The sequence below is a fragment of the Manacus candei genome, unplaced genomic scaffold (assembly GCF_025592945.1).
Source record: "Manacus candei isolate 608988 ecotype Guabito, Panama unplaced genomic scaffold, ASM2559294v1 h1tg000045l, whole genome shotgun sequence".
NCBI classification, from domain to species: Eukaryota; Metazoa; Chordata; class Aves; order Passeriformes; family Pipridae; genus Manacus; species Manacus candei.
In genome coordinates this window covers 4,590,802-4,615,539 of record NW_026138093.1, presented here as the reverse complement: position 1 = coordinate 4,615,539, position 24,738 = coordinate 4,590,802, and the positions used below count along the sequence as shown (strand labels likewise).

The 24,738-nt window shown below is 51.2% G+C and overlaps 1 protein-coding gene and 1 pseudogene across 1 annotated transcript; both read right to left on the bottom strand.

Annotated features, from left to right (window-relative positions):
- LOC127474815 (zinc finger protein 208-like) overlaps positions 1–24,738 on the bottom strand; it is a 1,262,639-nt pseudogene that overhangs the window by 10,696 nt on the left and 1,227,205 nt on the right.
- On the bottom strand, positions 946–4,748 carry LOC127474919 (B-cell antigen receptor complex-associated protein alpha chain-like). Its single transcript, XM_051796248.1, has 5 exons — positions 4,733–4,748; positions 3,364–3,837; positions 2,594–2,712; positions 1,291–1,359; positions 946–1,184 (listed from the first exon to the last, which is right to left on the bottom strand). The coding sequence occupies exons 2-5, from the start codon at positions 3,791–3,793 to the stop codon at positions 1,074–1,076; spliced, it is 729 nt and encodes a 242-aa protein (XP_051652208.1). The 5' UTR covers positions 3,794–3,837; positions 4,733–4,748; the 3' UTR covers positions 946–1,073.

Here is a 24,738-nt window from a genome sequence, read left to right as displayed (position 1 = left end):
ATGGGGAGAATGGGGTAAATAAGGGAAAATGGGCAAAAATGCGAATTAATGGGGAGAATGGGGTAAACGAGGGAAAATGGAGGAATGGAGGAGAGAGAGGGGGAAATGGGAGAGAATGGGGGGAATTTGTGGGAAATAGGGGTTAATGGAGGATAACGGAGGAAAATGGGAAAAAATAGGGGATAATGGGGTAGAAATGGAGGATAATGGGGTAGAAATGGAGGATAATGGGGTAGAAATGGGGGATAATGAGGGCAAATAATGGGGGGAAATGGGGTAAAATGAGGTGAAATGGGGAAGAAAGGGAGAGAAATGGGAGGGTAATGGGGGAGAGTGAGGGGAAAATGGGGAAAATGAGGGGTAATGGGGAAAAATAGGAGATTATGGGGGATGGTAAGGGGGAAATGGGGGATAAGGAAGAAGAAATGTGGGATAATGGGGCATAATGGGGGAAAATGGTGAATAATAGGGAAAAATGTCAGATAATGAGGGAAAATGGGGAATAATAGGGGAGAAATGTGGGATAATGGGGGAAACGGGGAACAATGGGGAAAAATATGGGATAATGGAGGGAAAAGAAGGGATAATGGTTGAAAATGAGGGGAAATGGGTGTCTGAGAGGAAAAGTGGGGATAATGGGGGGAATGGGGGAAATAAGGGAAAATAGGGGATAAGGGGGGAAAATGGGGGAAATGAGGGAAAACGAGGTAATGAGGAAAATGGGGATAATGAGGGAAAATGGGGGAAATGAGGGAAAATGGGGAAAATAGGGGATGAAGAAGGAAAATGGGGGATAATAGGGGAAAAATGGGGGTCACTACAAGACCCCCCTTCCCATCAGACTCTGAGGCATCTCTGCTCTCACCTGCCTCCCCTTGCTGATTAATTAACCACTCGTTAATTACTACAAGTAACTAACCCCCCAAAACCCACAGAACCCACAGCAGTTTTATTTTGGGGGGGGTCAGCACGGCCTTGTGTCACCAGAGCAGAGTATTGGGGGGGGCCAAGCAGAGCCAGGGGGTCCCAAACCCCTTCCCGGGGGGTCCCACCCCCCTTTTTCGGGGGGTCCCTCAGGGATTTTCCAGCTGGGAGTCGCCGGGGAGGGTCCCCACGTCCTGGTAGGTGGGTTGGACCCCCCGGGAAATGTCCTCGTACATCGAACACTCGTCCAGGTTCAGCCCCTGAAAACGAGGAAAGGGGGGGATTCGGGTCGGTTTGGGGGGGTTTAGAGAGTGATAGACCCCCCCCCAGCACGATTTTGGGGCGCGGGGGCCCCCAGGACGTCACCTCGTAGAGGTTTTCCTCCTCGCATGTGGTTTTTTCGGGGTGCAGCAGCTGCTCGTTGGCCCAGCGCTTCTATGGGGGGGGAACAGGGGGCACGGGGGGGTTTGGAGTGGCCAGGGGGGGTTTAGGGGTGGCCAGGGGGGAAAAAAGGGGGCACAGGGAATTTTTGGGGTGGCCAGGGGGGTTTTGAGGGGCACCAGGGGAGATTTAGGGGTGGTGGGGCGGGGAGGTTGGAAGTACAGGGGGGTTTTGGGGTGGCCGGGGGGGTTTTCTGGGGGCACCAGGGGGGATTTAGGGGTGGCCAGGGGGGGAAAAGAGGGCATAGGGGGGTTTTGGGGTGGCCGGGGGGTGTTTGGGGGGGCTCCAGGGGGGTTTTGGGGTGGCCGGGTGGGGTTTGGAGGCACCAAGGAGGAATTAAGGGGTGACAGGGGAAAACTAGGGGTGGCCGGAGGGGGTTGGGGTGGCCAGGGGGGTTTTGGGGGGCACCAGGGGGATTTAGGGGTGGCCAGGGGGGTTTTGGGGGCACCAGGGGGATTTAGGGGTGGCCAGGGGGGGTTGGGTGTCTCTGGGGAGGACTGGGGGGATTTGGGGATGGCAGGAGGAGGTTGGGGGGAACTGGGGGGGATTTGGGGGGAACTGGGATGTACGGGGGGTGTTGAAGGGGTTTTGGGGCATCCAGGGGGGAATTGGGGGTACCAGGGGGGGGTTGGGGGGTTGGGGAGGATTGAGGTTACCCAGGGGGGGATTTTGGGGGACCCGGGGGGCAATTGGTGTCCCCAGGGTCTCAATTAATGTCCCCAATGTCTCAATTGGTGTCCCCAGTGTCCCATTTACGGGACCCAATGTCCCACCTGGTGTCCCCAGTGTCCCAGCTGGTGTCCCCAGTGTCCAAGTTGGTGTCCCCAATGTCCTAATTAGGTGTCCCCAGTGTCCCAGTTGGTGTCCCCAGTGTCCTATTTAGGGGTCCCAAAGTTCCAGTTGGTGTCCCCAGTGTCCCAACTGGGGGTCCCAGTGTCCAATTGGGGGTCCCAGTGACAGAACTGAGGGTCCCAGTGTCCCAGTTGGTGTCCCCCTGTCCCAGTTGTCCCAGTGTCCCAGTTGGGTGTCCCAGTGTCCCAGTTGGGTGTCCCAGTTGTCCCAGTGTCTCAGTTGGTGTCCCAGTGTCCTAGTTGGTGTCTCAGTGTCCCAGTTGGGTGTCCCAGTTGGTGTCCCCCTGTCCCAGTTGTCCCAGTGTCCCAGTTGGTGTCCCAGTGTCCCAGTTGGTGTCCCCCTGCCCCAGCTGTCCCAGTTTGTCCCAGTGTCCCACCCTGAGCAGCAGCAGCAGCCCCGGCCCGGCCGAGCAGAGCAGCAGCAGCACCCCCTGCGCCGTCAGGATCCGGTTCTTGGTGCTCTCCCTCAGCGCCAGGAACGGGGCGGGAACCGGCTCTGTGGGAACGGGACTGGGTAACTGGGAGGGACTGGGTATACTGGGAGGGACTGGGTATACTGGGAGGGACTCGGTTACACTGGGAGGGACTGGGTTACACTGGGAGGGACTGGGGTATACTGGGAGGGCCTGGGCTATACTGGGAGGGCACTGGGTTATACTGGGAGGGACTGGAGGGCACTGGGTTATGCTGGGAGGGCACTGGGAGGGACTCAAGAGAGATACTGGGAGTGACTGGGACAGACTGGAGTGGGACTGGAGGGCACTGAGAAGGGCTCAAAGGGGTTACTGGGAATAACTGGGATGGACTGGGGGGCACTGCAGGGCACTGGGATGGACTGGGGGGGCTTGTGGTAGCACTAGGTTATACTGGGAGGGGACTGGGATGGACTGGGTTATACTGGGAGGGGACTAGGATGGACTGGGAAAGACCAGTGACTCAGATGAGACCCCCCAGCCCCCTCGATCCCCCCGAGACCCCCAGGACCCTCCCGAAGGTGCTGCAGGGCTGGGGGGCACTGGGATACCCTTGGAGGGGACTGGAACAGACTGGGTTAAACTGGGAGGGACTGGGCTATACTGGTACCATGCTGGGGGCACCGGGAGGGGCCGAGTGACCCGGGTGAGACCCCCCCACGTCCCCCACTCACCGAGGACCCTGACGAAGGTGCCGCAGCTCTGGGCCGTCTCCCCCCCGGACTCCACGCGGCAGAAGAAGAGCCCGGAGTCGTTGTGGGACAGTTTGGGGAAGGTCAGGGTGGAGCTTCCCCCCCCTTCCTGCACCGCCCGCTCCATCCGGCGGCCCCCCCGGGTGGCCACCACCTCCTGGGGCCAGGGGCAGCTCCGGGGGACCTCCCCGAGCCCGGGGGGACACGCCTGGAGCCAGGTCAGGGCGGTGTCGGGGGGGCCTCGGAAGTGGCACTCGAGGGTCAGGGGGGTCCCCACGGGCCCCTCGCGGGAGGGGGGCCCCCCCACACCCGGAGCCACCCCCGGGGCGGGGCCGGGGAGCAGGAGGGGCTCGGGGGGCTCCCGGTGGTCACGGTCACGGGGGTCGGCGTCTCGGGGGGCTCCAGGGGTCATGCACGGGGCGCAGCCTTCGGGGGGGGTCTGGGAGCACTGGGAGCCTGCGGGGACAGAGGGGGGGTTAGGGGAGGTCACCAGTGCCCCCCAACCCCCATGGAGGGCGACTGACCCTGAGGGGGTCACTGGGGGTCCCTGTCCCTTCTGGGGGGGGTCTTTGGGAGTTCCCAGAACAGTGAGGGGTCTTTGGGGGTCCCCCAGACCCATCTGAAGGTCATTGGGCCCCCCCCAGCCCCTCCCAGTTCCCCCCCTTCCCCCTCCCAGTTTCGGTTCCCTGTCCCAGTTTGGGAACAGGAAATACTGGTTGGGGGGGGGGGCGGGGGACATTTTGACACAGGTGTGGGGGACAAAACCTGATGCTGAGACCCCCTGAGACCCCCCAGACCCAAACCCTGAGACCCCCAAACCCAAATGGAGACCTTGGGATCCCTGAGATCCCCAGATCCAAATCCTGAGCCCCTCGGACCCAAACTGAGCCCCCCTGACCCAAACTGAGCCCCCTAGACCCAAACCCTAAGCCTCCCTGACCCAAACTGAGACCCCCAGACCCAAAACCTGAGATCCCCAGAGCCAAACTGAGACCCCCAGACCCAAAACCTGAGCCCCCCAGACCCAAAACCTGAGATCCCCAGACCCAAACTGAGACCCCCAGACCCAAAACCTGAGCCCCCCAGACCCAAAACCTGAGATCCCCAGAGCCAAACTGAGACCCCCAGACCCAAATCCTGAGCCCCCCAGACCCAAAAGCTGAGATCCCCAGACCCAAACTAAGACCCCCAGACCCAAGGCCCCCAGACCCAAACTGAGGCCTTGGGACCCCTGAGACCCCCAGACCCAAAGCCTGAGACCCCCTGACCCAAGCTGACACCCCAGAGACCCCTCAGACCCAAACTGAGGCCCCCCCACACCAAAACTGAGACCCCCAGACCCAAATCCTACCTGCGAGGAGCAGTGTTATAAGTGATCTAAAGAAATTTGCTGTTCAAATAAGAAAGAGTTAACGAAGTCATTATATTGTGTTAACTGCTTTGTTGGAATCACAAGTTAGAGTGTTAGGCAATGCCTAACCACAAGTTCTGTAAGCTGCAAACTGATTAACCACAACGCAATGATGATTTAGCATATTGTACCTTGAAGCTGTTTGTTCTAAGCATATTAATGGGGAGCAATACGGAGGGGTCGGCCACGAAGAGTCCGGGCGATCAACCGTCATCCTGATGGAAGTTTCCAGAACCACGGCCTAATAGAGACTAATGACTTTAAAATTATTGGTGGACACCCCTCAACAACGGAGATGGCCCGTGAAAGGAGGAACCAACCCAGAGCTGGCCCGCGAAGGGGGAACCAAGCAGGATGCAGCCCGTGAAATCTCCACCAATGGACTGATGACATGACTTTGGGGGGGAGGTGGCAAAGGAGGGTAAAATAAGTGCTGTTTTTGTTCCCCCTTGTGGACTGCGGCAGGAACAGGGGTTTCCTCTGGTCGCCCGGATAGCCGTTTTTGCTTGTTTGTGGCATTAAAAAATCTTTTATACCTTGCAACCTAAATTTAAAGCCTCGTTACCTGTCACAAGGTACAGTTGTTGGAGTAGCCTAGGCACTTCTTCGGCAGGAAGAGTTTTCTGTGGTGGCACCTTTTGTCTGGCAGGAATCTTCAGTTGGATTCAATATTTAAAAGGAGGGACCGGCCCTTGCAGCGCAGGACTGAAAAAAGGGAACAGCAGCTCTTTCCACCAGGAAAAAAAGTGTGGAACCTTTGGCTTTGAGGTACAGTTGCTGGGGAAGGCTGGGCACTTTGGCAGGAAGAGCTTTCTGTGGTGGCACCTTTTGTCTGGCACGAATCTTCATTTGGAGTAAATTTTTCAGGAGGTGGGACCGGCTATTAAAGTACAGTGCTGAAAAAAGGAAAGAGCAGCTATTTCCCTAAAAAGAAAAAGTCTGGAACCTTTGGCTTCAGGTGTAGTGGGTGCAGTCTGGGCACTTCTTGGGCAGGAAAAACTTTCTGTGGTGGCACCTTTTGTCTGGCAGGAATCTTCAGTTGGAGAAAATTTTTCAGGAGGTGGGACCGGCCATTGCAGCGCAGGGCAGGAAAAAGGGAACAACAGCTCTTTCCACCAGGAAAAAAAGTCTTGAACCTTAGTCTTTCAGGCGTAGTTGTTCAGGCAGTCTGGGCACTTCTCGGGCAGCAAGAGTTTTCTGCGGTGCTACCATTTCTCTGGCAGGAATCTTTAGTTGGATTCAATTTCTCAGAAGGTGGGACCGGCCATTGCAGCGCAGGACTGAAGAAAGGGAACAGTAGCTCTTTCAACCGGGAAAAAAAGTCTGGAAGCTTTGGCTTTGAGGTGCAGTTGTTGGGGCAGGTTGGGCAATTCATGGGCAAGAAGAGTTTTCTGTGGTGGTACCTTTTGTCTGGCAGGAATCTTCATTTCGATTCAACGTTCCAAGAGGTGGGACCGGGTGTTACAGCGCAGAGTTGAAAAAAGGGAACAGCAGCCCCTTCCATCAGGAAAAAAAGTCTGGATCCTTTGGCTTCAGGTGTAGTTGGTGGGGCAGCCTGGGAACTTCTTCGGAGAGAAGTGTTTTCTGTGGTGGCACCTTTTGTCTGGCAGGAATCTTCATTTACATCCCATTTTCCTGGAGGTGGCTCCAGCCATTGCAGAGCAGGGCAGAAAAAAGGGAACAGCAGCTCTTTCCACCAGGAAAAAAAGTCTGGAACCTTTGGCTTCTGGTGCAGTTTTTGGGGCAGCCTGGGCAATTCTTGGGCAGGAAGAGTTTTCTGTAGTGGCACCTTTTGTCTGGAATGAATGTTCATTTGGAGTATATTTTTCAGGAGGTGGGACCGGCCATTGCAGAGCAGGGCTGAAAAAAGGGAACAGTAGTTCTATCCCTAAGGAAAAAAAGTCTGGATCCTTTGGCTTCAGGTGTAGTTGGTGGGGTAGCCTGGGCACTTCTTGAGCACCAAGACCTTTCTGTGGTGGCACCTTTTTTCTGGCAGGAATCTTCAGTTGGAGTAAATTTTTCAGGAGGTGGGACCGGCCATTGCAGCACAGGGTTGAAAAAAGGGAACAGCAGCTCTTTCCACCAGGAAAAAAGTCTGGATCCTTTGGCTTCAGGTGTAATTGGTGCAGCCTGGGTACTTCTTGGGCAGGAAGAGTATTCTGTGGTGGCAGCTTTTGTCTGGCAGGAATCTTCATTTACATTAAATTCTCCAGGATGTGGGACTGCCCTCTGCAGCGCAGAGCTGAAAAAAAGGAACAGCAGCTCTTTCCACCAGGAAAAAAAGTCTGGATCCTTTGGCTTCAGGTGTAGTTGGTGCAGCATGTGCACTTCTTGGGCAGGAAGAGTTTTCTGTGGTGGCACCTTTTGTCTGGCAGGAATCTTCAGTTGGATTCAATTTTTCAGGAGGTGGGACCGGCCATTGCAGAGCAGGGCTGAAAAAAGGGAACAACAGCTCCTTCCACCAGGAAAAAAAGTCTGGATCCATTGGCTTCAGGTGTATTTGGTGGCGTAGGCTGGGTACTTTTTGGGCAGGAAGAGTTTCCTGTGGTGGCACCTTTTGTCTGGCAGGAATCTTCAGATGCATTCAATTTTCCAGGAGGTGGGACCAGCCATTGCACAGCAGGACTGAAAAAAGGGAACAACAGCTCTTTCCACCAGGAAAAAAGTCTGGAGCCTTTGGCTTCAGGTCTGTTTGCTGGGGCAGGCTGGGTACTTCTTGGGCAGGAACAGTTTTCTGTGGTGGCACCTTTTGTCTGGTAGGAATCTTCAGCTGGATTCAATTTTTTAAACGGTGGGACCGGCCATTGCAGCGCATGGCTGAGAAAAGGGAACAGCAGCTCTTTCAACAAGGAAAAAAGTCTGGATCCTTTAGCTTTGAGGTGTATTTGGTGGGGTAGATTGGGCACTTCTTGGCCAGGAAGAGTTTCTGTGGTGGCACCTTTTGTCTGGCAGAAATCTTCATTTGGATTCAATTTTCCAGGAGGTGGGACCGGCCATTGCAGCGCAGGGCTCAAAAAAGGGAACAACAGCTCTTTCCACCAGGAAAAAAGTCTGGATCCTTTGGTTTCAGGTATATTTGGTGGGGTAGCCTAGGCACTTCTTGGGCAGGAAGAGTTTCTGTGGTGGAACCTTTTGTCTGGCAGGAATCTTCAGTTGGATTCAATTTTCCAGGAGGTGGGACCGGCCATTGCAGCGCATGGCTGAGAAAAGGGAACAGCAGCTCTTTCCACAAAGAAAAAAAGTCTGGATCCTTTGGCTTTGAGATGCAGTGGGTGGGGCAGGCTGGGCACTTCTTGGGCTAGATGAGTTTTCTGTGGTGGCACCTTTTGTCTGGCAGGAATCTTCATTTACACTAAGTTTTCCAGGAGGTGGGACCGGCCATTGAAGCGCAGGGCTGAAAAAACGGAACAGCAGCTCTTTTTCCCGGTAAAAAAAGTCTGGATCCTTTGGTTTCAGGTGCAGTTTTTGGGGCAGCCTGGGTACTTCTTGGGCAGGAAGAGTTTTCTGTGGTGGCACCTTTTGTCTGGCAGGAATCTTCAGTTGGATTCAATTTTTCAGGAGGTGGGACTGGCCATTGCAGCGCAGACATGAAAAAAGGGAACAGCAGCTCTTTCCACCAGGAAAAAAAGTCTGGATCCTTTGGTTTTCAGGTGTAGTTGTTGGGGTAGCCTGGGCAATTCTTGGGTAGGAAGAGCTTTATGTCGTGGCACCTTTTGTCTGACAGGAATCTTCAGCTGGATTCAATTTTTTGAAAGGTGGGACCGGCCATTGCAGCGCATGGCAGAAAAAAGGGAACAGTAGCTCTTTCCACAAGGAAAAAAAGTCTGGATCCTTTGGCTTTGAGGTGCAGTTGGTGGGACAGCCTGGGCACATCTTGGGCTAGATGAGTTTTCTGTGGTGGCACCTTTTGTCTGGCAGGAATCTTCATTTACAATAAACTTTCCAGGAGGTAGGACCGGCCATTGCAGTGCAGGGTTGAAAAAAGGGAACAGCAGCCCTTTCCACCAGGAAAAAAGTCTGGATCCATTGGCTTCAGGTGTAGTTTGTCCAGGCTGGGCACTTCTTGAGCTGCAAGAGCTTTCTCTGGTGGCACCTTTTGTCTGGCAGGAATCTTCAGTTGGATTCAATTTTTCAGGAGGTGGGACCGGCCATTGCAGCGCAGGACTGAAAAAAGGGAACAACAGCTCTTTCCACCAGGAAAAAAGTCTGGATCCTTTGGCTTCAGGTGTATTTGCTGGAGCAGGCTGGGTACTTCTTCGGCAGGAAGAGTTTTCTGTGGTAGCACCTTTTGTCTGGTAGGAATCTTCAGTTGGATTCAATTTTTTAAAAGGTGGGACCGGCCATTGCAGAGCAGGGCTGAAAAAAGGGAACAGCAGCTCTTTCCCTAAGGAAAAAAAGTCTGGATCCCTTGGCTTTGAGATGCAGTGGGTGGGGCAGCCTGGGCACTTCTTGGGCTAGATGAGTTTTCTGTGGTGGCACCTTTTGTCTGGCAGGAATCTTCAGTTGGATCCAATTTTTTAAACGGTGGGACCGGCCATTGCAGTGCAGGGCTGAAAAAAGGGAACAGCAGCTCTTTCCCTAAGGAAAAAAAGTCTGGATCCTTTGGCTTCAGGTGCAGTTGGTGGGGCAGCCTGGGCACTTCTAGGGCAGGAAGAGTTTTCTGTGGTGGCACCTTTTGTCTGGCAGGAATCTTCAGTTGGAGGAAATTTTTCAGGAGGTGGGACCGGTCATTGCAGCGCAGGACTAAAAAAAGGGAACAGCAGCTCTTTCCCCAAAGAAAAAAAGGCAGGATCCTTTGGCTTCAGGTTTAGTTGGTACAGTCTGGGTACTTCTTGGCCAGGAAGAGTTTCTGTGGTGGCAGCTTTTGTCTGGCAGGAATCTTCAGTTGGATTCAATTTTCCAGGAGATGGGACCGGCCATTGCAGAGCAGGACTGAAAAAAGGGAACAACAGCTCTTTCCACCAGGAAAAAAAGTCTGGATCCTTTGGTTTTCAAGTGTAGTTGTTGGGGTAGCCTGGGCACTTCTTGGGCAGGAAGAGTTTTCTGTGGTGGCACCTTTTGTCTGGCAGGAATCTTCAGTTGGAGTAAATTTTTCAGGAGGTGGGACCGGCCATTGCAGCACAGGGTTGAAAAAAGGGAACAGCAGCTCTTTCCCTTAAAAAAAAAGTCTGGATCCGTTGGTTTCAGGTGTAATTGGTGCAGCCTGGGTACTTCTTGGGCAGGAAGAGTTTCTGTGGTGGCACCTTTTGTCTGGCAGGAATCTTCAGTTGGATTCAATTTTTTAAATGGTGGGACCGGCCATTGCAGCGCATGGCTGAGAAAAGGGAACAGCAGCTCTTTCCACCAGGAAAAAAAGTCTGGATCCTTTGGTTTTGAGATGCAGTGGGTGGGGCAGGCTGGGCACTTCTTGGGCTAGATGAGTTTTCTGTGGTGGCACCTTTTGTCTGGCAGGAATCTTCATTTACACTAAGTTTTCCAGGAGGTGGGACCGGCCATTGCAGCGCAGGGCTGAAAAAAGGGAACAGTAGCTCTTTCCACCAGGAAAAAAAGTCTGGATCCTTTGGTTTCAGGTGCAGTTTTTGGGGCAGCCTGGGCACTTCTTGGGCAGGAAGAACTTTCTGTGGTGGCACCTTTTGTCTGGCAAGAATCTTCAGTTGGATTCAATTTTCCAGGAGGTGGGACCGGCCATTGCAGCGCAGGACTGAAAAAAGGGAACAGCAGCTCTTTCCCTGAGGAAAAAAGTCTGGATCCATTGGCTTCAGGTGTAGTTTGTGCAGGCTGGGCACTTCTTGGGCTGCAAGAGCTTTCTGTGGTGGCACCTTTTGTCTGGCAGGAATCTTCAGTTGGATTCAATTTTTCAGGAGGTGGGACCGGCCATTGCAGCGCAGGACTGAAAAAAGGGAACAACAGCTCTTTCCACCAGGAAAAAAGTCTGGATCCTTTGGTTTTAGGTGTATTTGCTGGGGTAGCCTGGGCACTTCTAGGGCAGGAAGAGTTTTCTGTGGTGGCACCTTTTGTCTGGCAGGAATCTTCAGTTGGATTCAATTTTTTAAATGGTGGGACCGGCCATTGCAGCGCATGGCTGAGAAAAGGGAACAGCAGCTCTTTCCACCAGGAAAAAAAGTCTGGATCCTTTGGCTTTAAGGTGCAGTTGGTGGGGCAGCCTGGACACTTCTTGGGCTAGATGAGTTTTCTGTGGTGGCAGCTTTTTTCTGGCAGGAATCTTCATTTACAATAAATTTTCCAGGAGGTGGGACCGGCCATTGCAGCGCAGGGCTGAAAAAAGGGAACAGCAGCTCTTTCCACCAGGAAAAAAAGTCTGGATCCTTTGGCTTTGAGATGCAGTGGGTGGGGCAGGCTGGGCACTTCTTGGGCTAGATGAGTTTTCTGTGGTGGCACCTTTTGTCTGGCAGGAATCTTCATTTACACTAAGTTTTCCAGGAGGTGGGACCGGCCATTGCAGCGCAGGGCTGAAAAAAGGGAACAGTAGCTCTTTCCACCAGGAAAAAAAGTCTGGATCCTTTGGTTTCAGGTGCAGTTTTTGGGGCAGCCTGGGCACTTCTTGGGCAGGAAGAACTTTCTGTGGTGGCACCTTTTGTCTGGCAAGAATCTTCAGTTGGATTCAATTTTCCAGGAGGTGGGACCGGCCATTGCAGCGCAGGACTGAAAAAAGGGAACAACAGCTCTTTCCACCAGGAAAAAAGTCTGGATCCATTGGCTTCAGGTGTATTTGCTGGGGCAGGCTGGGTACTTCTTGGGCAGGAAGAGTTTTCTGTGGTAGCACCTTTTGTCTGGTAGGAATCTTCAGTTGGATTCAATTTTTTAAACGGTGGGACCGGCCATTGCAGAGCAGGGCTGAAAAAAGGGAACAGCAGCTCTTTCCCTAAGGAAAAAAAGTCTGCATCCTTTGGCTTCAGGTGCAGTTGGTGGGGTAGCCTGGGCACTTCTAGGGCAGGAAGAGTTTTCTGTGGTGGCACCTTTTGTCTGGCAGGAATCTTCAGTTGGATTCAATTTTTTAAACGGTGGGACCGGCCATTGCAGTGCATGGCTGAGAAAAGGGAACAGCAGCTCTTTCCACAAGGAAAAAAAGTCTGGATCCTTTGGCTTTAAGGTGCAGTTGGTGGGGCAGCCTGGGCACTTCTTGGGCTAGATGAGTTTTCTGTGGTGGCAGCTTTTTTCTGGCAGGAATCTTCATTTACAATAAATTTTCCAGGAGGTGGGACCGGCCATTGCAGCGCAGGGCTGAAAAAAGGGAACAGTAGCTCTTTCCCCCGGTAAAAAAAGTCTGGATCCTTTGGTTTCAGGTGCAGTTTTTGGGGCAGCCTGGGCACTTCTTGGGCAGGAAGAACTTTCTGTGGTGGCACCTTTTGTCTGGCAGGAATCTTCATTTACACTAAGTTTTCAAGGAGGTGGGACCGGCCATTGCAGCGCAGACATGAAAAAAGGGAACAGCAGCTCTTTCCACCAGGAAAAAAAGTCTGGATCCTTTGGTTTTGAGATGCAGTGGGTGGGGTAGCCTGGGCACTTCTTGGGCAGGAAGAGTTTTCTGTGGTGGCACCTTTTGTCTGACAGGAATCTTCAGTTGGATTCAATTTTTTAAAAGGTGGGACCGGCCATTGCAGCGCAGACATGAAAAAAGGGAACAGCAGCTCTTTCCACCAGGAAAAAAAGTCTGGATCCTTTGGTTTTCAGGTGTAGTTGTTGGGGTAGCCTGGGCAATTCTTGGGCAGGAAGAACTTTATGTGGTGGCACCTTTTGTCTGACAGGAATCTTCAGCTGGATTCAATTTTTTGAAAGGTGGGACCGGCCATTGCAGCGCATGGCAGAAAAAAGGGAACAGTAGCTCTTTCCACAAGGAAAAAAAGTCTGGATCCTTTGGCTTTGAGGTGCAGTTGGTGGGACAGCCTGGGCACATCTTGGGCTAGATGAGTTTTCTGTGGTGGCACCTTTTGTCTGACAGGAATCTTCATTTATAAGAAACTTTCCAGGAGGTGGGACCGGCCATTGCAGTGCAGGGCTGAAAAAAGGGAACAGCAGCTCTTTCCACCAGGAAAAAAGTCTGGATCCATTGGCTTCAGGTGTAGTTTGTCCAGACTGGGCACTTCTTGAGCTGCAAGAGCTTTCTGTGGTGGCACCTTTTGTCTGGCAGGAATCTTCAGTTGAATTCAATTTTTCAGGAGGTGGGACCGGCCATTGCAGCGCAGGGCTGAAAAAAGGGAACAACAGCTCTTTCCACCAGGAAAAAAGTCTGGATCTTTTGGCTTCAGGTGTATTTGCTGGGGCAGGCTGGGTACTTCTTGGGCAGGAAGAGTTTTCTGTGGTGGCACCTTTTGTCTGGTAGGAATCTTCATATGGATTCAATTTTTTAAACGGTGGGACCGGCCATTGCAGAGCAGGGCTGAAAAAAGGGAACAGCAGCTCTTTCCCTAAGGAAAAAAAGTCTGCATCCTTTGGCTTCAGGTGCAGTTGGTGGGGTAGCCTGGGCACTTCTAGGGCAGGAAGAGTTTTCTGTGGTGGCACCTTTTGTCTGGCAGGAATCTTCAGTTGGATTCAATTTTTTAAATGGTGGGACCGGCCATTGCAGTGCATGGCTGAGAAAAGGGAACAGCAGCTCTTTCCACAAGGAAAAAAAGTCTGGATCCTTTGGCTTTAAGGTGCAGTTGGTGGGGCAGCCTGGGCACTTCTTGGGCTAGATGAGTTTTCTGTGGTGGCAGCTTTTTTCTGGCAGGAATCTTCATTTACAATAAATTTTCCAGGAGGTGGGACCGGCCATTGCAGCGCAGGGCTGAAAAAAGGGAACAGTAGCTCTTTCCCCCGGTAAAAAAAGTCTGGATCCTTTGGTTTCAGGTGCAGTTTTTGGGGCAGCCTGGGCACTTCTTGGGCAGGAAGAACTTTCTGTGGTGGCACCTTTTGTCTGGCAGGAATCTTCATTTACACTAAGTTTTCCAGGAGGTGGGACCGGCCATTGCAGCGCAGACATGAAAAAAGGGAACAGCAGCTCTTTCCACCAGGAAAAAAAGTCTGGATCCTTTGGTTTTGAGATGCAGTGGGTGGGGTAGCCTGGGCACTTCTTGGGCAGGAAGAGTTTTCTGTGGTGGCACCTTTTGTCTGACAGGAATCTTCAGTTGGATTCAATTTTTTAAACGGTGGGACTGGCCATTGCAGCGCAGGGCTGAAAAAAGGGAACAGCAGCTCTTTCCCTAAGGAAAAAAAGTCTGGATCCCTTGGCTTTGAGATGCAGTGGGTGGGGCGGGCTGGGCACTTCTTGGGCTAGATGAGTTTTCTGTGGTGGCACCTTTTGTCTGGCAGGAATCTTCAGTTGGATTCAATTTTTCAGGAGGTGGGACCGGCCATTGCAGCGCAGGACTGAAAAAAGGGAACAACAGCTCTTTCCACCAGGAAAAAAGTCTGGATTCTTTGGCTTCAGGTGTATTTGCTGGGGCAGGCTGGGTACTTCTTGGGCAGGAAGAGTTTTCTGTGGTAGCACCTTTTGTCTGGTAGGAATCTTCAGCTGGATTCAATTTTTTAAAAGGTGGGACCGGCCATTGCAGAGCAGGGCTGAAAAAAGGGAACAGCAGCTCTTTCCCTAAGGAAAAAAAGTCTGGATCCTTTGGCTTCAGGTGCAGTTGGTGGGGCAGCCTGGGCACTTCTAGGGCAGGAAGAGTTTTCTGTGGTGGCACCTTTTGTCTGGCAGGAATCTTCAGTTGGATTCAATTTTTCAGGAGGTGGGACCGGCCATTGCAGCGCATGGCTGAGAAAAGGGAACAGCAGCTCTTTCCACCAGGAAAAAAAGTCTGGATCCTTTGGCTTTAAGGTGCAGTTGGTGGGGCAGCCTGGACACTTCTTGGGCTAGATGAGTTTTCTGTGGTGGCAGCTTTTTTCTGGCAGGAATCTTCATTTACAATAAATTTTCCAGGAGGTGGGACCGGCCATTGCAGCGCAGGGCTGAAAAAAGGGAACAGCAGCTCTTTCCACCAGGAAAAAAAGTCTGGATCCTTTGGCTTTGAGATGCAGTGGGTGGGGTAGGCTGGGCACTTCTTGGGCTAGATGAGTTTTCTGTGGTGGCACCTTTTGTCTGGCAGGAATCTTCATTTACACTAAGTTTTCCAGGAGGTGGGACCGGCCATTGCAGCGCAGGGCTGAAAAAAGGGAACAGTAGCTCTTTCCCCTGGGAAAAAAAGTCTGGATCCTTTGGTTTCAGGTGCAGTTTTTGGGGCAGCCTGGGCACTTCTTGGGCAGGAAGAACTTTCTGTGGTGGCACCTTTTGTCTGGTAGGAATCTTCAGCTGGATTCAATTTTTTAAAAGGTGGGACCGGCCATTGCAGAGCAGGGCTGAAAAAAGGGAACAGTAGCTCTTTCCCTAAGGAAAAAAAGTCTGGATCCTTTGGCTTCAGGTGCAGTTGGTGGGGCAGCCTGGGCACTTCTAGGGCAGGAAGAGTTTTCTGTGGTGGCACCTTTTGTCTGACAGGAATCTTCATTTACAAGAAACTTTCCAGGAGGTGGGACCGGCCATTGCAGTGCATGGCTGAGAAAAGGGAACAGCAGCTCTTTCCACCAGGAAAAAAGTCTGGATCCATTGGCTTCAGGTGTATTTGCTGGGGCAGGCTGGGTACTTCTTGGGCTGCAAGAGCTTTCTGTGGTAGCACCTTTTGTCTGGTAGGAATCTTCAGTTGGATTCAATTTTCCAGGAGGTGGGACCGGTCATTGCAGAGCAGGGCTGAAAAAAGGGAACAGCAGCTCTTTCCCTAAGGAAAAAAAGTCTGGATCCTTTGGCTTCAGGTTTAGTTGGTACAGCCTGGGTACTTCTTGGGCAGGAAGAGTTTTCTGTGGTAGCACCTTTTGTCTGGCAGGAATCTTCAGTTGGAGTAAATTTTTCAGGAGGTGGGACCAGTCATTGCAGCGCAGGACTAAAAAAAGGGAACAGCAGCTCTTTCCCCAAAGAAAAAAAGGCAGGATCCTTTGGCTTCAGGTTTAGTTGGTACAGCCTGGGTACTTCTTGGGCAGGAAGAGTTTCTGTGGTAGCACCTTTTGTCTGGTAGGAATCTTCAGTCGGATTCAATTTTCCAGGAGGTGGGAACGGCCATTGCAGAGCAGGGCTGAAAAAAGGGAACAGCAGCTCTTTCCACCAGGAAAAAAGTCTGGAAGCTTTGCCTTTGAGGTGAAGTTGGTGGGGCAGCCTGGGCACTTCTGGGGCAGCAAAGACCTTTCTGTGGTGGCACCTTTTGTCTGGCAGGAATCTTCATCTGGAGTAAAGTTTTCTGGAGGTGGGACCGGCCATTGCAGAGCAGGCCTGAAAAACGGGAACAGCAGCTCTTCACACCAGGAAAAAATCTGGAAGCTTTGGCTTCAGGTGTAATTTTGCAGCCTGGGAACTTCTTGGGAAGGAAGAGTTTTTTGTGGCGGCACCTTTTGTCTGGCAGGAATCTTCATTTAGAGTAAATTTTTCAGGAGGTGGGACGAGCCATTGTAGCAGGGCTGAAAAAAGGGAACAGCAGCTCTTTCACCCAGGGAAAAAAGTCTGGATCTTTTGGCGTCAGGTGCAGTTCTTGGGGCAGCCTGGGCACTTCTTGGGGAACAAGAACTTTCTGTGGTGGCACCTTTTGTCCGGCAGGAATCTTCATTTGCATTCAATTTTTTACAAGGTGGGACTGGCCATTGCAGTGCAGGGCTGAAAAAAGGGAACAGCAGCTCTTTCCCTGAGGAAAAAAAGTCTGGATCCTTTGGTTTGGAGGTGTAGTTGGTGGGGCAGCCTGGGCACTTCTTGGGTAGCAAGAGATTCCTGTGGTGGCACCTTTTGTCTGGCAGGAATCTTTATTTGGAGTAAATTTTCCAGGAGGTGGAACCGGCCATTGAAGAGCAGGTCTGGAAAAAGGGAACTGCAGCTCTTTCCACCAGGAAATAAGTCTGGAAGCTTTGGCTTCAGGTGAAGTTGGTGGGGCAGCCTGGGCACTTCTGGGGCAGCAAAGACCTTTCTATGGTGGCACCTTTTGTCTGGCAGGAATCTTCATTTGGAGCAAAGTTTTCTGGAGGTGGGACCGGCCATTGAAGAACAGGCTTGAAAAAAGGGAACAGCAGCTCTTTCTACCGGGAAAAAAAGTCTGAATCCTTTGGCTTCAGGTGCAGTTCTTGGGGCAGTCTGGGCACTTTTTGGGCAGCAAGAGATTCCTGTGGGGGCCCCTTTTGTCTGGCAGGAATCTTCAGTCGGATTCAATTTTCCAGGAGGTGGGACCGGCCATTGCAGCGCAGGACTGAAAAAAGGGAACAGCAGCTCTTTCCCTGAGGAAAAAAAGTCTGGATCCTTTGGCTTCAGGTGTAGTTGTTGCAGCCTGGGTACTTCTTGGGATAGATGAGTTTTCTGTGGTGGCACCTTTTTTCTGGCAGGAATCTTCAGTAGGATTCAGTTTTTAAAAAGGTGGGACTGGAGATTGCAGCGCAGGGCAGGAAAAACGGAACAGCAGCTCTTTCCCTAAGGAAAAAAAGTCTGGATCCTTTGGCTTCAGGAGTAGTTGGTGGGGCAGCCTGGGCACTTCTTGGGCAGCAAGAGTTTTTTGTAGCGGCAAATTTTGTCTGGCAGGAATATTCATTTGGATTAAATTTTTCACAAGGTGGGACCGGCCATTGCAGAGCAGGCCTGAAAAACGGGTACAGCAGCTCTTCACACCAGGAAAAAATCTGGAAGCTTTGGCTTCAGGTGTAGTTTGTGCAGCCTGGGAACTTCTTGGGAAGGAAGAGTTTTTTGTGGCGGCACCTTTTGTCTGGCAGGAATCTTCATTTAGAGTAAATTTTTCAGGAGGTGGGACGAGCCATTGTAGCAGGGCTGAAAAAGGGGAACAGCAGCTCTTTCACCCAGGGAAAAAAGTCTGGATCTTTTGGCGTCAGGTGCAGTTCTTGGGGCAGCCTGGGCACTTCTTGGGCATCAAGACGTTTCTGTGGTGGCACCTTTTGTCTGGCAGGAATCTTCATTTGCATTCAATTTTTTACAAGGTGGGACCGGCCATTGCAGAGCAGGGCTGAAAAAAGGGAACAGCAGCTCTTTCCACCAGGAAAAAAGTCTGGAAGCTTTGCCTTTGAGGTGAAGTTGGTGGGGCAGCCTGGGCACTTCTGGGGCAGCAAAGACCTTTCTGTGGTGGCACCATTTCTCTGGCAGGAATCTTTAGTTGGATTCAATTTCTCTGGAGGTGGGATCGGCATTACAGAACAGGACTGAAAAAAGGGAACAGCAGCTCTTTCCACCAGGAAAAAATTCTGGAAGCTTTGTCTTTGAGGTGTAGATTTTGGGACAGCCTGGGCACTTCTTGGGCAGCAAAGACCTTTCTGTAGTGGCACCTTTTCTCTGGCAGGAATCTTCATTTGGATTCAATTTTCCAGGAGGTGGGGCCGGCCATTGCAGCGCAGAGCTTAAAAAAGGGAAAAGCAGCTCTTTCCACCAGGAAAAAATCTGGAAGCTTTGACTTCAGGTGTAGTTTGTGCAGCCTGGAAACTTCTTGGGAAGGTAGAGTTTTTTGTGGTAGCACCTTTTGTCTGGCAGGAATCTTCATTTGGATTCAATTTTTTAAAAGGTGGGACCGGTCATTGCAGAGCAGGGTAGAAAAAAGGGAACAGCAGCTCTTTCCACCAGGAAAAAAAGTCTGGAAGCTTTGTCATGGAGGTGCAGTTGTTGGGGTAGCCTGGGCACTTCTTGGGCAGGAAGAGCTTTCTGTGGTGGCGCCTTTTGTCTGGCAGGAATCTTCATCTGGAGTAAAGTTTTCTGGAGGTGGGACCGGCCATTGCAGCACAGCACTGAAAAAAGGGAACAGCAGCTCTTTCTACCAGGAAAAAAAGTCTGGATCCTTTGGTTTTGAGGTGTAGTTGGTGGGGCAGCATGGGCACTTCTTGGGCAGCAAGAGATTCCGGTAGTGGCACCTTTTGTCTAGGAGGAATCTTCATTTGCATTCAATTTTCCAGGAGGTGGGACCGGTCATTGCAGCGCAGGTCTGAAAAAAGGGAACAGCAGCTCTTTCCCTGAGGAAAAAAAGTCTGGATCCTTTGGTTTTCAGGTGTAGTTGTTGGGGTAGCCTGGGCACTTCTTGGGCAGGAAGAGTTTTCTGTGGTGGCACCTTTTGTCTGGCAGGAATCTTCAGTTGGATTCAATTTTTTAGGAGGTGGGACCGGCCATTGCAGCGCATGGCTGAGAAAAGGGAACAGCAGCTCTTTCCACCAGGAAAAAAAGTCTGGATCCTTTAGCTTTAAGGTGCAGTTGGTGGGGCAGCCTGGGCACTTCTTGGGCTAGATGAGTTTTCTGTGGTGGCAGCTCTTTTCTGGCAGGAATCTTCATTTACAATAAATTTTCCAGGAGGTGGGACCGGCCATTGCAGCGCAGGGCTGAAAAAAGGGAACAGTAGCTCTTTCCACCAGGAAAAAAAGTCTGGATCCTTTGGTTTCAGGTGCAGTTTTTGGGGCAGCCTGGGCACTTCTTGGGCAGGAAGAACTTTCTGTGGTGGCACCTTTTGTCTGGCAGGAATCTTCAGTTGGATTCAATTTTTCAGGAGGTGGGACCGGCCATTGCAGCGCAGACATGAAAAAAGGGAACAGCAGCTCTTTCCCTAAGGAAAAAAAGTCTGCATCCTTTGGTTTTGAGATGCAGTGGGTGGGGTAGCCTGGGCACTTCTTGGGCAGGAAGAGTTTTCTGTGGTGGCACCTTTTGTCTGACAGGAATCTTCAGTTGGATTCAATTTTTTAAACGGTGGGACTGGCCATTGCAGCGCAGGGCTGAAAAAAGGGAACAGCAGCTCTTTCCCTAAGGAAAAAAAGTCTGGATCCCTTGGCTTTGAGATGCAGTGGGTGGGGCGGGCTGGGCACTTCTTGGGCTAGATGAGTTTTCTGTGGTGGCACCTTTTGTCTGGCAGGAATCTTCAGTTGGATTCAATTTTTCAGGAGGTGGGACCGGCCATTGCAGAGCAGGATTGAAAAAAGGGAACAACAGCTCTTTCCACCAGGAAAAAAAGTCTGGATCCTTTGGTTTTCAGGTGTAGTTGTTGGGGTAGCCTGGGCACTTCTTGGGCAGGAAGAGTTTTCTGTGGTGGCACCTTTTGTCTGGTAGGAATCTTCAGCTGGATTCAATTTTTTAAAAGGTGGGACCGGCCATTGCAGAGCAGGGCTGAAAAAAGGGAACAGCAGCTCTTTCCCTAAGGAAAAAAAGTCTGGATCCTTTGGCTTCAGGTGCAGTTGGTGGGGCAGGCTGGGCACTTCTAGGGCAGGAAGAGTTTTCTGTGGTGGCACCTTTTGTCTGGCAGGAATCTTCAGTTGGATTCAATTTTCCAGGAGGTGGGACCGGTCATTGCAGCGCAGGACTAAAAAAAGGGAACAACAGCTCTTTCCACCAGGAAAAAAGTCTGGATCCTTTAGCTTTGAGGTGTATTTAGTGGGGTAGACTGGGCACTTCTAGGGCAGGAAGAGTTTTCTGTGGTGGCACCTTTTGTCTGGCAGGAATCTTCAGTTGGATTCAATTTTCCAGGAGGTGGGACCGGCCATTGCAGCGCAGGACTGAAAAAAGGGAACAGCAGCTCTTTCCACCAGGAAAAAAGTCTGGATCCTTTAGCTTTGAGGTGTATTTAGTGGGGTAGACTGGGCACTTCTAGGGCAGGAAGAGTTTTCTGTGGCGGCACCTTTTGTCTGGCAGGAATCTTCATTTGGAGCAAAGTTTTCTGGAGGTGGGACCGGCCATTGAAGAACAGGCTTGAAAAAAGGGAACAGCAGCTCTTTCTAGCAGGAAAAAAAGTCTGAATCCTTTGGCTTCAGGTGCAGTTCTTGGGGCAGCCTGGGCACTTCTAGGGCAGCAAGAGATTCCTGTGGTGGCCCCTTTTGTCTGGCAGGAATCTTCATTTGCATTCAATTTTCCAGGAGGTGGGACCGGCCATTGCAGCGCAGGACTGAAAAAAGGGAACAACAGCTCTTTCCACCAGGAAAAAAGTCTGGATCCTTTGGCTTCAGGTGTATTTGCTGGGGCAGGCTGGGTACTTCTTGGGCAGGAAGAGTTTTCTGTGGTAGCACCTTTTGTCTGGTAGGAATCTTCAGTTGGATTCAATTTTCCAGGAGGTGGGACCGGTCATTGCAGAGCAGGGCTGAAAAAAGGGAACAGCAGCTCTTTCCCTAAGGAAAAAAAGTCTGGATCCTTTGGTTTCAGGTTTAGTTGGTACAGCCTGGGTACTTCATGGGCAGGAAGAGTTTTCTGTGGTAGCACCTTTTGTCTGGCAGGAATCTTCAGTTGGAGGAAATTTTTCAGGAGGTGGGACCGGTCATTGCAGCGCAGGACTAAAAAAAGGGAACAGCAGCTCTTTCCCCAAAGAAAAAAAGGCAGGATCCTTTGGCTTCAGGTTTAGTTGGTACAGCCTGGGTACTTCTTGGTCAGGAAGAGTTTCTGTGGTGGCACCTTTTGTCTGGCAGGAATCTTCAGTTGGATTCAATTTTCCAGGAGGTGGGACCGGCCATTGCAGCGCAGGACTGAAAAAAGGGAACAGCAGCTCTTTCCACCAGGAAAAAAGTCTGGATCCTTTAGCTTTGAGGTGTATTTAGTGGGGTAGACTGGGCACTTCTAGGGCAGGAAGAGTTTTCTGTGGCGGCACCTTTTGTCTGGCAGGAATCTTCATTTGGAGCAAAGTTTTCTGGAGGTGGGACCGGCCATTGAAGAACAGGCTTGAAAAAAGGGAACAGCAGCTCTTTCTAGCAGGAAAAAAAGTCTGAATCCTTTGGCTTCAGGTGCAGTTCTTGGGGCAGCCTGGGCACTTTTTGGGCAGCAAGAGATTCCTGTGTTGGCCCCTTTTGTCTGGCAGGAATCTTCATTTGCATTCAATTTTCCAGGAGGTGGGACCGGCCATTGCAGAGCAGGACTGAAAAAAGGGAACAACAGCTCTTTCCACCAGGAAAAAAGTCTGGATCCTTTGGCTTCAGGTATATTTGGTGGGGTAGCCTGGGCACTTCTTGGGCAGGAAGAGTTTCCTGTGGTGGCACCTTTTGTCTGGCAGGAATCTTCATTTACAATAAACTTTCCAGGAGGTGGGACCAGCCATTGCAGTGCAGGGCTGAAAAAAGGGAACAGCAGCTCTTTCCACCAGGAAAAAAGTCTGGATCCTTTGGCTTCAGGTGTATTTGCTGGGGCAGGCTGGGTACTTCTTGGGCAGGAAGAGTTTTCTGTGGTAGCACCTTTTGTCTGGTAGGAATCTTCAGCTGGATTCAATTTTTTAAAAGGTGGGACCGGCCATTGCAGCGCAGGGCTGAAAAAAGGGAACAGCAGCTCTTTCCCTAAGGAAAAAAAGTCTGGATCCTTTGGCTTCAGGTGCAGTTGGTGGGGCAGCCTGGGCACTTCTAGGGCAGGAAGAGTTTTCTGTGGTGGCACCTTTTGTCTGGCAGGAATCTTCAGTTGGAGTAAATTTTGCAGGAGGTGGGACCGGTCATTGCAGCGCAGGACTAAAAAAAGGGAACAGCAGCTCTTTCCCCAAAGAAAAAAAGGCAGGATCCTTTGGCTTCAGGTTTAGTTGGTACAGCCTGGGTACTTCTTGGCCAGGAAGAGTTTCTGTGGTGGCACCTTTTGTCTGGCAGGAATCTTCAGTTGGATTCAATTTTCCAGGAGGTGGGACCGGCCATTGCACAGCAGGACTGAAAAAAGGGAACAACAGCTCTTTCCACCAGGAAAAACAGTCTGGATCCTTTGGTTTTCAGGTGTAGTTGTTGGGGTAGCCTGGGCACTTCTTGGGCAGGAAGAGTTTTCTGTGGTGGCACCTTTTGTCTGGCAGGAATCTTCAGTTGGATTCAATTTTTTAAATGGTGGGACCGGCCATTGCAGCGCATGGCTGAGAAAAGGGAACAGCAGCTCTTTCCACCTGGAAAAAAAGTCTGGATCCTTTGGCTTTGAGATGCAGTTGGTGGGGCAGGCTGGGCACTTCTTGGGCTAGATGAGTTTTCTGTGGTGGCACCTTTTGTCTGGCAGGAATCTTCATTTACACTAAGTTTTCCAGGAGGTGGGACCGGCCATTGCAGCGCAGGGCTGAAAAAAGGGAACAGTAGCTCTTTCCACCAGGAAAAAAAGTCTGGATCCTTTGGTTTCAGGTGCAGTTTTTGGGGCAGCCTGGGCACTTCTTGGGCAGGAAGAACTTTCTGTGGTGGCACCTTTTGTCTGGCAAGAATCTTCAGTTGGATTCAATTTTCCAGGAGGTGGGACCGGCCATTGCAGTGCAGGACTGAAAAAAGGGAACAACAGCTCTTTCCACCAGGAAAAAAGTCTGGATCCATTGGCTTCAGGTGTATTTGCTGGGGCAGGCTGGGTACTTCTTGGGCAGGAAGAGTTTTCTGTGGTAGCACCTTTTGTCTGGTAGGAATCTTCAGTTGGATTCAATTTTTTAAAAGGTGGGACCGGCCATTGCAGCGCAGACATGAAAAAAGGGAACAGCAGCTCTTTCCCTAAGGAAAAAAAGTCTGGATCCTTTGGTTTTCAGGTGTAGTTGTTGGGGTAGCCTGGGCAATTCTTGGGTAGGAAAAACTTTATGTGGTGGCACCTTTTGTCTGACAGGAATCTTCAGCTGGATTCAATTTTTTAAACGGTGGGACCGGCCATTGCAGCGCATGGCAGAAAAAAGGGAACAGTAGCTCTTTCCACAAGGAAAAAAAGTCTGGATCCTTTGGCTTTGAGGTGCAGTCGGTGGGACAGCCTGGGCACATCGTGGGCTAGATGAGTTTTCTGTGGTGGCACCTTTTGTCTGGCAGGAATCTTCATTTACAATAAACTTTCCAGGAGGTGGGACCGGCCATTGCAGTGCAGGGCTGAAAAAAGGGAACAGCAGCTCTTTCCACCAGGAAAAAAGTCTGGATCCATTGGCTTCAGGTGTAGTTTGTCCAGACTGGGCACTTCTTGAGCTGCAAGAGCTTTCTGTGGTGGCACCTTTTGTCTGGCAGGAATCTTCAGTTGAATTCAATTTTTCAGGAGGTGGGACCGGCCATTGCAGCGCAGGGCTGAAAAAAGGGAACAACAGCTCTTTCCACCAGGAAAAAAGTCTGGATCCTTTGGCTTCAGGTGTATTTGCTGGGGCAGGCTGGGTACTTCTTGGGCAGGAAGAGTTTTCTGTGGTAGCACCTTTTGTCTGGTAGGAATCTTCATATGGATTCAATTTTTTAAACGGTGGGACCGGCCATTGCAGAGCAGGGCTGAAAAAAGGGAACAGCAGCTCTTTCCCTAAGGAAAAAAAGTCTGCATCCTTTGGCTTCAGGTGCAGTTGGTGGGGTAGCCTGGGCACTTCTAGGGCAGGAAGAGTTTTCTGTGGTGGCACCTTTTGTCTGGCAGGAATCTTCAGTTGGATTCAATTTTTTAAACGGTGGGACCGGCCATTGCAGTGCATGGCTGAGAAAAGGGAACAGCAGCTCTTTCCACAAGGAAAAAAAGTCTGGATCCTTTGGCTTTAAGGTGCAGTTGGTGGGGCAGCCTGGGCACTTCTTGGGCTAGATGAGTTTTCTGTGGTGGCAGCTTTTTTCTGGCAGGAATCTTCATTTACAATAAATTTTCCAGGAGGTGGGACCGGCCATTGCAGCGCAGGGCTGAAAAAAGGGAACAGTAGCTCTTTCCCCCGGTAAAAAAAGTCTGGATCCTTTGGTTTCAGGTGCAGTTTTTGGGGCAGCCTGGGCACTTCTTGGGCAGGAAGAACTTTCTGTGGTGGCACCTTTTGTCTGGCAGGAATCTTCATTTACACTAAGTTTTCCAGGAGGTGGGACCGGCCATTGCAGCGCAGACATGAAAAAAGGGAACAGCAGCTCTTTCCACCAGGAAAAAAAGTCTGGATCCTTTGGTTTTGAGATGCAGTGGGTGGGGTAGCCTGGGCACTTCTTGGGCAGGAAGAGTTTTCTGTGGTGGCACCTTTTGTCTGACAGGAATCTTCAGTTGGATTCAATTTTTTAAACGGTGGGACTGGCCATTGCAGCGCAGG

What these genes read in the sequence shown, in the direction of transcription:
- LOC127474919 (XM_051796248.1), bottom strand. Translation starts at nt 3,793, where the DNA reads ATGACCCCTGGAGCCCCCCGAGACGCCGACCCCCGTGACCGTGACCAC. An exon ending in CACCTTCGTCAGGGTCCTCG is followed by an intron (nt 2,713 to 3,363) that starts GTGAGTGGGGGA and finishes CCGTTCCCACAG; the next exon opens with AGCCGGTTCCCGCCCCGTTC. An exon ending in GGCTGCTGCTGCTGCTCAGG is followed by an intron (nt 1,360 to 2,593) that starts GTGGGACACTGG and finishes CCCCCCCCATAG; the next exon opens with AAGCGCTGGGCCAACGAGCA.